Source organism: Pleuronectes platessa, chromosome 14, assembly GCF_947347685.1.
Source record: "Pleuronectes platessa chromosome 14, fPlePla1.1, whole genome shotgun sequence".
NCBI classification, from domain to species: domain Eukaryota; kingdom Metazoa; phylum Chordata; class Actinopteri; order Pleuronectiformes; family Pleuronectidae; genus Pleuronectes; species Pleuronectes platessa.
In genome coordinates, this window is record NC_070639.1 from 16408249 (window position 1) to 16424129 (window position 15881).

At 44.9% G+C, this 15881-nt stretch overlaps 1 protein-coding gene across 3 annotated transcripts in view; it reads right to left on the reverse strand.

Moving 5' to 3' along the window:
• Window positions 1–15881, reverse strand: part of igf2bp2a (insulin-like growth factor 2 mRNA binding protein 2a) — a 50991-nt gene that overhangs the window by 14268 nt on the left and 20842 nt on the right. For all 3 annotated transcript variants that reach the window (XR_008341761.1, XM_053439632.1, XM_053439634.1), the window contains exons 3-8: window positions 10084–10132; window positions 8310–8361; window positions 6091–6154; window positions 4613–4903; window positions 3995–4129; window positions 673–795 (exon numbers count right to left, since the gene is read on the reverse strand). Coding sequence is in view for 2 of the 3 variants with exons in the window: in XM_053439632.1 (XP_053295607.1) it covers window positions 673–795; window positions 3995–4129; window positions 4613–4903; window positions 6091–6154; window positions 8310–8361; window positions 10084–10132 (714 nt within the window). In the remaining variant the exon portion in view is untranslated. The remainder of the gene's footprint in view (window positions 1–672; window positions 796–3994; window positions 4130–4612; window positions 4904–6090; window positions 6155–8309; window positions 8362–10083; window positions 10133–15881) is intronic.

A 15881-nucleotide genomic window follows, 5' to 3' on the forward strand; every position in this document is an offset into this window, starting at 1 on the left:
GTTTCCATGAATCATACAGGGGATGGGTGCATAAAGCAGTTTGCTCTGACCGTGCAGTAACACCTTTAGGCCTTTGAGGCAAAAAATGGTTCCTTTCCTTGATGTTGCAGGAGGTGGAGAACGCTCTCAAAGGACCATGGATGCTCAGAGTGTATTGTTTGCCTCTTCTCAAAAGGAGCCTCTCGTTCTCTCTTGATCTCTGTCTCTCCTCGAGGCTCATTGCGTCCTCAGAGCTCACAGGGGCTCACAGCGACTCATTAGCCCTGAAGGATCCCGTTAGTTTGACGAGCGCAGTTCGTTAAACGGGGGGGTGCGATCTCCACCTCCTCGCTCTCTGCTGTCATGTGCCGGAGTGAAGGAGCTGTTATCAACTCTCCACGTGTGTTCTGCAGCAGTCGAGTGAAACCACACCACAAAAGGAGAATGAAACGGCACGGGGAGAAAGGCGCGGCACCAGGAAGTTGAAATCAATGCACGTTATTCGAGCCCTGGTTTCACTGGAACCAGTCAAAACTTCATCTCTGAAATCACAGAGGATGTCTCTCCTGCTTCTCCACATGCGCCCCAATGTGTGTGTGTACGTGTGTTTTTCCTGGAGGTGTTACACAGCTACCATGTCCCTGCAGAGCGCGGTGGCCGTGTGTGGAAGAGGGACGGCTCTCGGCGACTTACGAGGAGATGGTTATCTTGGTCCCTGTCTCCTCTTCGATTTTCTTCAGGTTGCGGCCCTCCTTCCCGATCAGCCGGCCAACCAGGCTGTTGTGAGCAAGTATTTTCAGAGGGATGTCCTCGGTCCTGCACACACACACACACACACACACACAGGTTAGGCAAGAGGACCATGTTCAGCTGAGTGTCACTGATGTGCTGTGAGGAATGCGACGCTGTGATGGGGATGAGCAGGAATGTGGACAGCTGCCCAGCTGGAAGTGCTGCTGGGAGTACAGAGCCACCGCGGTAAGACACCAGTGTAACCACTGCGTAACAGATTTCACAGGAAAAAATACCCAGATTTCTACAAGAAGCAGTTGAGTTTTAACGTGTTGTCATCATGACTTTGTGTTTCTGTGTTGTTGTGTCTCTAACTGCAGGAAAACAATCATCACAGCCATTTGCAACGAACAAGGTCTGGTTTTTTCATTTTTTTTCATACACATTTAAAACAAACGGGATGATTCACTGGGTTATGTTTACTTCATCATATTTAATTTTCTAATAATTCAGAGTGTTTCCTTGAAATAACTTAGTTTATCCTAAATTACAGATACAACCTAGCATCTCTTACATATATAAGCAGAACAACGTTTCAAAGAAGAGCAGTCAGTGAAACACATATCTCTGCCAAAGCCCAACAGTCTCCTTAAATTAAATCAAGCTGCATTTATCAAACAAATATCACAGCTACTAAATTCAATATCACATGATAGGTTTGCTTTTTTTAATATAGATCCATGAATTAATCCTTGGAAAATTGGTGAAAACATAAAATAACGCCCTCTTAAAAAAGTGTTAAATTGTTCTTGGATCCGCGTCCTGATCCGAATCTGCACCAAAATTTGTTGGGTTCTTTCTTGATCCATAATCACATCTGTCCACCAGGTTTTGTGTTTATCCACTCAGCAGTTTTTGTGTAATGCTGCTAACAAAGACAAACAAACCCTGGTGAAAACATCACCTCCTTGAAGGAGGTAATAACATATTTGATCAAAACCAAAGTTATGGACTTATCAGCAAATACAAACTTGACCCTGAATCACATGTAATTTATTTATCTGCAAGCTAAAGTTGCACAGATAAAAACTGTTGAATATTGTTGACGTAGTTAAGAATGTTCTGAAGGAAACAGATTGTGAAAGCTGTGTGATTAGGATGTTGTGTAAATGATGAGGATTTCAAAGTGGTTAATTAACCCTGACGTGTTCTGGTGTAAAGACGAGTAGAATGATTGTGTGATTCTAATAGTTTAGTCCCGAGCTTTGACTCAAAGGCCTTGAAAAATGAAACAAGATTTTTCATGTCATTCATAGGCAAGTCTGAAGGAGATGACAAATGTTGGTGTTATTGTGTTCGTGACACAAAAACAAATGTTTTCATTCGTCTCTTGATTCATTCATTAATAATATTGAAATGATTATTTTTTAATAGCATTTTTCAAAGACACTTTCCAGGAAATCAAGAATTTAAAAACACTACAACAAACTAAACTTACTCAAATAAAGGTCTGAAGAGTTTCTCTAAAATAAGTGCCAAATTGTATTGTGTTTTTTTTTAATAAGGACTTTGCAGACACAAAAAATAGAGAATAACTAATAAATATATATAAATAAATAAACCTGCAAATAACACGGGATGAGATGGTTATTATAATAGCAGATATATAATTACTGTATTATCTATATTTCTGGTCTGCAGGCAAACTGAGGGGTGTGACTGTGTGTGTGTGTGTGTGTGTGTGTGTGGTGGGATGGGGTGGGGGGGTATCTCAGGGCATGCTATGAAGTGTAAGTGCAGATTTGGGCTGTAGGGTGACTGGGTTTGGGGTGGGGTGTGGGACAAGTAAGGGGAGATGCTGATGGTGGTGGTGGTGGTGGTGAGTTTAGAGGTCAAGTTAAGCTGCTCGGGTTTCGCTTGGTGTCGCGTCTCCTCGGGCTCCGTGAAATTACAGGGTGTGGGCGGGGGGGGGGGGGGCTGCGAGGGGTTCACTTCTGGAGGTGTGGCGCCCCCTGGTAAACGCTTCGGTTTGATAAACTGGTGGAAGTTCCCGTGACTCTCGAGGGCAGGATTAATGATTTGACGGACTGAGGTGGATCAGACCAGCTGACTGATATCTTGTTAGATTACACTGCAGGCACTTTCGACTGAGGCAATTCACAACAGTTGTATTCCGACGCCAATGGAACGAGACAAAGATGCTGTTTAACGTCCTGGTGATGCTTCTCCACAGCTGCTCTCAGTCAGTCCCTGAACGCTGGAGATGTCTGTGTTGTTGTGAACGCTTCTGATCAGAGAATCTCCTGCTTTGTTCCTTATGTGAAGGAAAACTCAAGAGAAAATCTGGCCCCTGTTTTCTGGACATTCTCTGGAGTTCATGGCTGAAAAACGGCTTATGTCTTTTGCTTTTGTATTTGTTTTTAAATTCTGATTTAAGAGAAAATACTGGAGCTCACTTACTCTAGTGGAAATTCCTCTGAATGGATTGATTTAAAGTTTCCTTGACATTTACCGTTTCCCCTATTTTTAGTGTTTAGGCAAATTCTCCAAAATGTCCCAACATTCCTTAAATATCATCCGAGCAAAGGAAAGAGGATGACAGCACAGATGTGACATAAAAGTGTTCAGCCCCCTCTTCCTCTGGCTCTCCACAGATTGAAAGCAATCGCAGCAAGAGGGGAAATATTTCAGATTTAAACCCAACTTTCCGAGTTGTGAATGCACATGTCTAAGATTGTGCACACTGTGTACAATACACACACTAAAACACCAGGCTGGATCAGACAGCAAGTCAAAGTGTGACGTTTTTTTCACCAGGACGCAGCCTCTTGTGCAGATTGAAATGAAAAGCTGTGGAAACATTTTTAAATTCAAAAGCGATAGTCTTTTTCTGAATCTCTCGACAAACAACACACACACACAAGATGGTGTTCATGTATTAAAGGTGTGCGCTGATCCTCAGATCGAGCAGAAGAGTTTAAAAGGTGCAGTGTCTTGTTAAAAGTGTCACGGCCAATTAGATGCGTTGGCCTCGTTTCCTCAAAGCTAATCTGTGGTCACGTGTGGGACTGTGTGCGCTGTGTTTACTGTGTTAGTGGGTCCCAGTGAGAGAATGCACAGTGAGATTAAAAGGTGTGCAGGCAGGTTAAAGGATAAGATTATGGCCCTGCAGTCATTATGGCTAATCTGCCCTGTGGGAGTGTATATACTGTATATATGCTCTGTATATATATATACAGCACATCTGAGTGGACGCTTGTCAACGTTGGACGTGCACGCTTACGTCTTGGTCTCGTTGGCCTCCTTCTGCATGATGTCCAGGATCATGCGGCAGGCGGAGGAGCAGCCCTCGGGCGTCGAGTGGATGGTGATGGGCTTTTCTGCCGCACCTGCATTTTCCTTCCGGTGAATGTCCACCCTGAGGAGAGAGAGAGAGAGAGAGGGAGGGAGAAAGAGAGAAAGAGAGGGGGGGAGGGAGGGAGGGAGGGAGAGGGAGGGAGGGAGAGAGAAAGAGAGGGAGGGAGAGAGGGAGAGAGGGAGAGGGAGAGAGAGAGAGAGAGATAATCCATTATTTGAAAATGATAATTACCCAGTGCAGTGTAAATTAAAATGATGAAGAAAAAAACATCACAATAACAAAACCAGGATTAAAAAAAGAAAAGAAACAGTTTTCACGAGGAGCATCTAATGCAACATTAAACATGCAATCCTCTAGCTATGAATAATTTGTGGCCACTTTTTCAGTATAGCTCAGACAGTTTGTTTTCAAATGCAACCCGCTTATGGCACAACGATGTTTCATTCATTCAGCAAAAAGCAAAATGAAGATGAAACCGTACAAGAATGAATCGGGGGGGGGGAAGACAAAACCCAGCAGGGACCAGGCGGTCGACCATCTTACTTGGACTGTGTCTGTTTGGTGACATTCTTGATGGTCAGGCCCTCCTTGCCGATGATGGCTCCCACAAACTGAGTAGGCACGAGCATGCGCAGGGGGAAGTCGTGTTGCCGGGGACGCGGGGCGCCATAGCCCCCCGAGGGCCCGGGCAGGCAGGGGCCCTGGTCCCGGGACGATCGCCCCCCGCGCCGAGTGCGGGCCGCCTGGACAGGCGGAGCAGCATCCATGTCCATAATGTAGGACACCTTGAAGGAGCAGTCGTCGAACTGTTGTCCCGTCAACTTCTCAATGGCTCTGGAGGAGAGAGGAGGAGGGGAGATGGAAAGAAAAGCTGATTTCTTGAGGATCTGATAAACTTGCTTTTACCTCTGCTTTGTGTGCTCGTGATTCATCCTCAAGCTTCTCTTCAGAGCCCTGGTTTAGTGAATCCTAAGAAATGAACACTTATCTTCTAATTGATGCATTGAAGCAAATAAACACTGGATAGATTTTAAGGTGTTTTTTAAAGCCTGAGTCCACACTTAACTTGCCAAACTTTACCAACCGTACAAACCCTAACATCCCACCTTACACCAGCTTAAGACTGGAGAAAATCTCAATTAACAAATTCACGCTTGGTCTTAAAACCAACAAATCATGAAAGTTGATTCCAGAGAATTGGAAACTCGCAGAAATTAAAAACTAACTTCAGAATAAAGGTGCAGTCCCAGATACAGGAGCGCGAAGTGAATGTTGCAAAGTTGACCTCCTCGTCCTGAAATCAAACATGGAGGCAGACAGTCGGCCTCGTCAGCTGATTACGCTGGTTTGTGTAATCTTTATGTGCAACAGGAAACCTTAAACAAGTTTGTCCTTTGCAACTGTCTAAATGCTACAGGACACAAAAGTCTTATTTACACTGTATAGAACCATGTTTCCGTTTTAAACCCAATTAGGCAGCATCCGGCTGGTGGCGCTTCCCAGTCAGCCTGCTCTCATTGGATAATGTTGTTTACGATTGGAAATCGGAGAGGCTGCGATTCAATCTGTGACGTTAAGATTACGTTTGACACTACGGGATTGTTGAGACAGATAATCTGTTCAGATCAGATCCAAACTGGCAACGCTCCCGCAAGTGTCGGTCAGGCTGAATCGGATTGATAATCTCCTAGTGTCCAGCAGGCTTTAGTCTTTCCCGCCTTTCAATTTAGCTAATTAAAAACTAATTTTGGACAATTTTAAAAGGCAGATTGAGGCAGATCTGATTGAGAAAAAATAAATCAGCAAAGTGTGGACCGACGGGTTCAAATGGAAAGAAAGGGGGGAGTTTCCAAATTTAGCAAACTTTGCTCCAAATGCATCGCACCAGTTGCTGCTGCTGCTTATTTCCTTCATCGTCCCTCCTTGGGTGTCACCATGTTTAATTACAAACACACACACACACACACACACACACAGGTTGATTCTGCTTATTATTATTTATCATTAATTGAGCTGCTTACACTTTAGCTTCCTCCTTGGTTGCGTACGTAACATTCACCACCGCTGTTTCTGTGTCAGTGTTCACTGTGAGACGAGAGAGAGAGAGAGAGAGAGAGAGAGAGAGAGAGAGAGAGAGAGAGAGAGAGAGAGAGAGTTAGGGACATATTCCACACATGTACAGGTCTTTGGTTGTCGCCGCAGGTGAGTCAGACACGCGTCCAGGTTCCCGTGGCGCCCGGGAGAGCCTCTTGTCCGTGTGAATCCATCACAGCCGTCACCACGCTGGCTCCCCTCCAGACCCTGCTGCGGCCGCTACACACAGGAGCTGCTCCACACAATGGACTCTCTGCCGCTCGCACAATAACCCATTTAAGTTTCTCATGACAGCCCTAAACAGAGCTGGTAATCTGTGATGGAGTGAAATGAAATTCACAAGCCAGCCGCGGCTCAGGAAGGATGGGTGTGTGTGTGCTGCTGGGCTCTCCAGTGGGGAACGAGCGGCACCCACTCTGCCCACGGTCACAGGTTTGATTTCCACAGGGACCACACGTGCATGAATGTAAAGCACATGTAAAGAAACTATATATATGGGCAGCAATTTGAGCAAAACTTTTATGAAAATTTCCCAGTTTTAGCTGCTCAGTTTTGGCAAGTTACCCACAATGAACAGGAAAGTGACAATCCCCACACTGACTGAGCCAGGAGATGTGGCGTGCGGTGCCAATATCATGTGAGAGAATATAAGAAAAAGAAAAACAAAGAAGCTTTTTCCTGTCAAATTAAAATAGTCAGCAGAGCGTGTCACTCTCACTCTCCGCTTGTCAGTGAAAACAAAAACTTTCAAACCGCCGTCGGCCACGCACCAGCAGGTTCGGAAGGGTTAACGCCAGGGAGAGAGCGCCCAGCTGGCTTAGAGGGAGGCGGAGTGGGCAGAGCCTGGCACAGCGCCCGGCTCGGTGGCGCTCACAGCCAGCTCTGCCCCGCCCCACCTCGCCTTGCCCTGCCCAGCCCAGCCACCGGCAGCCTTCTCCTCCGTGCCACACAGGGACAAGGGGACTCCTCCAAAAAAAAAAGCTCAGGGGGAAAAGTGACGGGGCGGGAGGCTGGAGAGGGAGCTCAGACGGGGAGAGAGCCACAAGAGAGAGGTGGCTCATTGGAAGTTTTGATCGTGTGGCGCGACTGTGTGACTCCGACGCCGGGACAGCGGAGGGATAAAGGAGGAGGAAGAGGAGGAGGAGGAAGAGGAGGAGGATGTGCTGCGCTGATCTGGAGGATGGTATGAAGCAGACTGTTTTACAGCAGCGTCTGGGAAACTCTGAGTGGAGTCATTTCTCTGCTGGGTTCTCTTTTAGCACCTGTCATGACGACAGTGGGTGGTAGTTGGTCTTGGCTGGTTAGAGAGACTGTGTGTGTATGACTGTGTGTGTATGTCTGTGTGTGTGTGTGTGTGTGTGTGTGTGTGTGTGTGTGTGTGTGTGTTTCTCCTCATGTGTGTCTACTACTCATCCATGTGTGTGTAAACAGTGAAAAGTTCCTAGGCATAGCTCTAGTGCTGACTACTATGTACACACACACAGACACACACACACAGACACGCACACACATAAACACGCACACACACACGCACACAGACACAGTCATAAACATAAACACACACATGCGCTCCTTCAGACAGAGCAGAAGCTTTACCACAGGCGCCTACCGTGTCCTCACCAAATTACCACGATGCACCACCCCAAAACAGACACAGACACACACACATACAGGCACAGACACACACACACGCCCACACGCCCACAAGGATACATTCCTAATGGACCACTGCCATGTGTACCCACTTCAATCCATACGCTGAGGCCAAGGGGAGTTGTGGCATTACACAGAGCTTATTATAGAGGCTGCATGTAATTCAAACTGTTGTCTCCCCAGGTTGAACTTATAAGACACACACACACACACACACACACATATACACACAAGAAGATAAAGGCAGATTTATATGCAGAGATGGGTTATGTTTAGATAATGGGTGTGTGGGTTGATGGTAATGAGGAAGTCAAGTCACACAGGGAGACTTGACTCACTGGGAGGTCTGTGTGTGCGTGTGCGTGTGTGTGTGTGTGTGTGTGTGTGTGTGTGTGTGTGTATGTGTGTGTGTGTGTGTGTGTGTGTGTGTGTGTGTGTGTGTGTGTGTGTTTGTCTGATGATGATGAGATGAGCAGTAACCAGGGTTCTTTACCTTGTTCCACGTCCTCTACAGTACCATACTGAGCAAGAAGGCCGTCCAAAACCTGAGGGGTAGACCACAGCGTGAGTTAGTACGACAACCACTGATGCAAAAACACACAAGCACACTGACGCACACACGAAAACACACAGACAAATCGGAGCTGCAGAACCTCATTCAAAATCCCATTAACCTTTACAGCAAATTGTCATAGATCCAGCTCTGGAACATTACAGTATATTGTTCAGTTTATTTTATAGGCTGAGAGATTTTTATAAAGTGGTATAATTTTGCTTTGGTGCCTTTATAAAAACAAAACTGTTCCCATAAGCAGACGACTCTTCAGGTTGAGACTCCTCTGCTTGACTGAAGATGCCAGTCAGTGTGTTTCCATCCTCCATGTTTTTGTGCTCATTTTTAATATGGGCATTAAAACTGAAGGGTGGAAACTGTAAATTGCTTTGCCTCCCCAAAAACTTTTCTCAGGTTGTTTTACAGCTTGTGATACTGCATGACTTTCCGTTCACACAGGGGATTTCGTTATGTTTCCTAACAACCAATTAACACTATATGTAAAGTTTTTATTGACTAAAACGAGGTAGGAGTCAAAAAGACTAATGAGTTTCACAATATCTCTGACTCAACACCTTTAATTTAGAGGTCAAAGGGCAAATCTGGAACCTTACCAAGCCGTTTCCCGCAATGATTGACAGATATGTAAACACAGGGACAATAAACAAAACTATATTTGTTAAAATTATGAATGTGTTATAAATGGTTGCTTATGACATTCATGTTAATTGGCTAAGAAACAGTAAACGTTGATTTTCATATAGAATTAACTGTTCACTTCGTACAGAAGGTTTACGTTTTATTTTACAAATTCCATGTTGACCAGTTTTGTGATTCTGTTAAACTACATGCGTACGTTTTATTTCTCAGATTGACATGTAAAGCTTTTAAAGGGCTAGGACAGAACAGCTGAGTTAACAGTTAATACACTGTTACTTTGTTCACTGTTTACGTCTGTACAATGCATCGTATTTCAGGAGACAATATTATGTTTTGTATGAAAAAAATTTTTTTTCAGAAAGGTAATGGTCATCGATTAAATGTCAAATAAAAAATACAATAACATTTTAATAAGTTTAACATAGGAGCTATATAACATTTATACCCGTTAATGAATACATGAAGTAAGCTACTTTAATTAGCAGCAGGAGTGTCAATCAATCATCATTCAATCAAATTTTATTTGTATAGCCCATATTCACAAATCCCAATTCGTCTCAGAGGGCTTTAACATGGTGAGACATCCTCTGTCCTGTGTCAGCATGATGACTTCTTCTGAGATTTAGTTTCAGCCTCAGGTTTGCAGGTTGCGTCCCAAAAAAAAATCATCTGCAAACTTTGTATCATCTGTGAAACAAAGATTTATTTGTCCTGTGGTGGATCTTTCTGGTTTCTGAAGCTTTGTGAAAGATGTGTAGCATGAAGATAACTTACAGGAACATCAGTGACTCAGACTCACAACAGAGAGTCAGGCAGAAAAACAGCTTGAACCCAGGCAAAGTTGTGTTGATACACAGTTACAAACATGTAGATACAGACATAAACACATGCAGACACACACACATCAGTCCCCAGAGGAATAAAGGCTGGTGAGTCATTGTCAGCAAACTGGTTTCTGTGCTACCTGGTGCTGTTCAACTGGGCATCACTGTCACACAAACACACACAAACACACACACACACACACACACGCACACACAGACAAACAACTGACCTCCCACTGTAGATGAGGGGGAATGTTCCGGATCTGGATCTTCCGACTCCTGCAGAGACAAAACACACAGACGGAGTGGATTTAACAGACCTGAACCACAAAGTCACACACACACACACAGTCACACACATTATTGTGCAGCCTCTTTGTTAGGACATTGCAGTAACTTCCATTTCTTGTATAGGCTGTCTAACCAAGACCTTATAACGTTTTTTGCCTCATTAGGACCAGATTTTGTCCCCATGAGGTCTATTGGTCCTGACAGGAACAGTGCTTATCCTGGAAAAGTTCATGAAGAGACGGCAAAAAACGAGTACACACACACACACACACACACAGAGGGCTGTATTCTAAGTTAATGTAACAGTCGGTATCAACCACTCACTGCAGACGTGCAGAAACAGATTGTATATCTCGGTGTGTAGGTGAGGACGTTTATTACACAGCAGCTACAGTCTCTCAGCGTGACTCTCAGTAACACCCTCCTACGAGTCCTATTCTTACCCTCACTATTACTCTCGGTGTGAAACGTGAAGAAGTGACACAACCGACACGCAAACACAGATTGTTAATAAGAAATGTCGGACGTGTAAGTTGAGAGAATCGAAGATAAAAACCCTGACCGCAGGAGTCTGTTCATCACAAGGTGTGTTTCTGGTTTTTGGATATGTGGATTTTAGGATAAGAGAACAAAAGAAGGAAAAGACAAAAAATACAAATAATAACACAAGTTTTCTTTAATTGATTTCTTTAGAATGTGTTCATATATTTCTTGACAATTAACCAGTGTTTCCAATTCAGATTTGTATCCTCTTTTTTTTTTTCAACAAAGATGTTCAAAACCTGGCTTGTCACAGAGACCCAGTTGGGATCGTGTCCCTCCGAGTCCTTTGGGATCCGGAGCTTTCCCACTGAGAGCGTCGGGCTCAAACAGCAAAGCCACACAAACCGCCCGGCGACCACAAACTGTTAACAACTGTAACGTGCGAGAGTCCAGCTCAGGCAACGAGAGCGCTGCTGATTTAGAAAAGCAGTGAGGCCGGGCGGAGAGAGAGCCGCACCGCCAAGCTCTCACGTTTAGGAGACAACAAGACGGAGGGATGCTGGTCTATCGATGACGTGGAGAAGGAGGAGAAGAAAAAAATGATATTTCCCCGCAGAAAGTTAGTTTCTCTACGTATGTGCACACACACTAACACATTTCCTCATGGAGGTTTTGCATCTTTCGGAGAGAAAAAGAGTGAAGGTCAGAATTCTCCTGTCAGCAGCAAGGAGAGGACGAGAGGAGCAAGAGGAGCAAGAGGAAGAGAGGAAGAGAGGAAGAGAGGAGCTAGAGGACGAGAGGAGCGAGAGAAGCAAGAGGAGCAAGAGGAGCAAGAGGTGCGAGAGGAAGAGAGGAAGAGAGGAGCTAGAGGACGAGAGGAGCGAGAGGAGCAACAGGAAGAGAGGAAGAGAGGAGCGAGAGGAAGAGAGGAGCTAGAGGACGAGAGGAGTGAGAGGAGCAACAGGAAGAGAGGAAGAGAGGAGCGAGAGGACGAGAGGAGCGAGACGGCAGTAGGACATGAATGAATGACTCTGATTTTGCCTCTCCTCTCCTCCCCTCTCCTCTCCTCTCCTCACTCATCCATCCATCCATCTTTTCTTCAAGCAGTATTGTTAAAATATTGAGGAGTGTTTCAACTCCTCTCCTCCTCTCTCCTCTCTCCTCTCTCCTCATTCATCTATACATCCATCCATCCAGTGCTTTAACTCCTTTTCTCTCCTCTTCTCCTCATTTATCTATCCATTCATCCATCCGGTGCTTTAACTCCTTTTCTCTCCTCTTCTCCTCATTCATCTATCCATTCATCCATCCGGTGCTTTAACTCCTTTTCTCTCCTCTTCTCCTCATTCATCTATCAATCTTTTCTTTAAACAGTATATAAATACAGAGGAGTGTTTGGACTCCTCTCCGCCCTTCTCCTCATTTATCCATCTATCCATTCAAGCAGTGATACAATCTATCACAAAACAGCAACATGACACAATCAATCAACTCTGCCTCTTTAAATCTGTATCTGTGACTCAGTCAAATCAACGTTCATGAATAGAACGAACAGAAACATGAATGAGGTCTGGTTGATCCTCTGACATCTAACAGAAAGAAGCAAGAGACACAAAAGTCCCAGAAAAACAAAGAAATCTAAATTTCTGCCACTGAGGGGGGTTTTCGATGAAAGACATCTCTCGGTGACAAGTATCAAAACAAGGGTAAACCGTGTAAAGTGTCTGTGTCACGAAAACATATCACTGCTGTTCATCACGTAGCAAACAACCTTCTGTAACCCAAAAGCGGCCAATGGCTGAAAAGCATTTTGGGCCAGTTAAAAACCGTGAGCTTCCCAGGATGGAAAGTAAAAAAGCTCCTTTTATTCAGCCACGTGCGCTCAGGCAGCCCTGTGAATTCTGAAGGCCCAGGTCTCTATTGTGTTGCTGTGGACCGATTCGCCAACTGTAACCTTGATGTAGCTGTGGAGCACGTGACACTGTACTGTTGCTGTTAAACGGTAATAAGCAGGTGAGGCGAACTCCTGGAGGACGTCGCCTCGACAGCATGCAGGCGCTGCAAAAAATAAAAATAAAATTCAATCTAGACTCAAAATTTCAAGGCAACTCAAGACAATCACCTACAGTCGCGAACCTAAACAGAAACTCAAAAACAAATTATTTTGAGTTTCAAATAATAACCGACATATAATAAATGTATAATGACTGCAGAGCTAACTTCTTCCTACTCATACGAGCCGTGCGTGGAGCCCGACTCCGCGGCTTTGCAAAGACTCTTGAAGCTCAAGTCAAGCATGAGAGCCCAGTGCATTCTGGGAGTCCCTTTTTCAGTTATGTTGCACTAATTTAGATATTTTTTCCCCCCATTTTCCAACTGCATAGATTCACAAGTTATATTAGAGGGTTATCCTCTCGGCCGTGAATTATATCCTCAAATATGAAACTTTATAAAGTTAATTGCAGCGAACACATTGCTAGGTTCACAAAGCCAATACATGTTCTTTGCTCACTATAAATTCATAAGAAGCCAAGCTATTTACATTGTTCATATTAACAATGTGCACTCCTTCCTATTCAAACTAGACGTCCACTTCTATTCTCTCTGTTTCCCTCTCCGAGGCTCACACATGATGCAAAGGTCGCTCGCCTGTCAGTCTGAAATATGCAGAGGGAAGCTTCCTTCAGCGGACGTCTCTCGGAAAAAGTGACACTGCCACCCGACAGCTTCAAGGTCTCATTTCGAGCGTGCGCTGCGGCCACGAGCCGACCATAAGATCACCGCTCTGTCCATCTGTCTGCAGGACAGGGAGAGGCCCACAGAGCCGTCCTGCAACATGCTTCTGTCTGTCTCCAGTGTTCGGGCCCGAGCTGCAGACACACTGTAGATCCTGCTTCACAACCCAGGGAGTCACCCGGAGGTTTAATGTGCAATCTGCTGCAACTGTTTGTTCGCAGTCAAGGTGAACTCAAAGCCCTTCGCCTGCTTCTCCTTTTTCCTCAAGCCCAACACGAGCCACAGCAGAAGACACAGACTGAAGTCGATGGTTACTTAATGTTTGTTGAATGTAACCGAGCCGTCTGCTCCTGGTCTGGAGCCGCCTGCCAGGGGAGGGAAAAAAGCAAAGCCTCTCAATTTTGAGTTTTAAAATATCTGAGGGTGGCCATGTTCATTTGAAAAGCTAATATTTACTGCACCCACCTGCACCGGGGGTAAGAGAGCGTGTCTGTGCACACGCGCATACTAATAACGCGCGTGTGCATGTGGAGCAGATGAAGGAATTTCAACCTCTGAGAGGGCAGCAGGGTGAGGAAGAGGGAGCTCACCCCCCCCCCCCCACCAGAGGGAGTTTGTACTTTTTATCATGGTTTCTTCTTGTGGTCTTTATTTTCAACAGCTTTGTGTCTGTGGCTTATCGAGGCGATAACCCTTTTTTTTCGTGTTTTTCTTTCTGTGTTCCAACCACTAATCGTTTACACTAATCACTCACTGGTATTATCGTTTTTCTATTAGTCATAAAAATCTGTGTGCATCTTTTGTCAAGCGCCGCCACAAAAGTCAAAGTCCAACACTGTAACACAAAGACGACAGTGTCTTTGTTCAGGCATCTTCACCGAGGTCAAGATCTTTTTCTCTTTTTCTCTTTTCTTTTTAAACAGGAGTAAATGATTAAACGCTTCCTCCCTCGTTCAGAGATCCTGTCTAATGAGGCCTTTAAAAGCCTTGTGTACCTTCTTCACCCGGGTCTGTGCGGATGCCCGGGCTGTCAGCGGCGGCTCACACGGCTGTGAGCTGTGCCCAGTAGAGAGGTTCTCTCTGGTCGAATAAAGACTCTGCCCAAATAAGTGCCTTTCGGACCACCGGGTCTGCCCGAGCCCCGCTGCCACACAACTCCAGCAAAGGCTTCTGTACACAAACACACACACACACACACACACACACCGGCCAAGCTCAGCCCTGCTTCTAACAGATCTGATCACAGGTGGACAGCTCTGACTGCACTGACCGAGGACCCATGTGAGATCCCATCACTCAGAGGTGGTCCGGAGACACGTGAGCACATCTCTCAGCTGTGTGAATACAAATGCCTCCATTGACGTCCTCGGACCGGCTGCAGCTTCACGATGAATCCAAAGCTTTTTTTTCACTTCTCAGTGTTTCCCCAGCATTGATTTATCTGAGGCCTCCGACGCAACATCAACACTGATACACACATATTGATATTCAACTTGTTTTTTTCAAATGAATAAAATCTGATTTCAGTGTGGAGCAGCACGCACTGCATCGATTAGCTCGGCTCGTCCCTGCTTCCTCTCTCTCTCTCTCTCTCTTTCACACACACAGGCACACACACAGAAACAGACACATCTATACAGTCAAAAGGGCTAAAAACAACATCGTTTGGTCTTTGTGAACAGAAATGAAACCAGAAACAGAAATGTTCCAATACTGCTGGCAGCATCAGTACTGTCTCCGCTAATGCCCGACCATGCCGGGCCAGGGATCGGTAAAGGAATCTGCCAATCGGATGCGATGTCTTTTAGAGTAAACCCAGATAACATTGCTATTTTCTTCTTTGATGCTACAAAACTTATGTTACACTGTCCTGCAACTGGCAAGTAACATTTTCAGAGTGATGAAGAAGAAGTGATGTCCAAAATTTTGAAATATTTCACGTTACAAAGTCCGACAAGTAAAAAAAAAAGGGGGGGGGGGGGGGCACTTTAGCAGCTATTTACAATAAGTAATTATTTAGTATTCCTAGATTTCTTAACGTGTGTTGTTTAAAAGCTGTCAATCACCAAACTAGATATTAAAAGAAGTCTATTGCATTTGATCGATGTGTGTATTTATTAAGGAACAAGTCCAAACACCAATGACAGCAGTCATCACTTCCATACAGTAGCATACAGCTGTATGTTACTTTTTATTTATTTAATGCACATGTATCGGATCTGTACTCTGTATCAGTGTTTATGCAAAGTCCAGGTATTGGAATCTGTATCGGGAAGTGAAAAATGGTATCAGATCATCTCTTGTGGTGATTGGCATATTGAGCAGGCACGTGACATCCAATCACAGGTGATCGATAGAAACGCATTGAAACCAGCCTGGTGTAAACTGATGAATTCGGATTTGTGATGGGATCGCTCAGAGCGGATGATAAATCCAGGTCTGATCAGAACCACATTCACCTCTATAGAAACTTCACAGGCTACCCTCTCGTCTGAGTCCATGAAGCCATCAACACGGC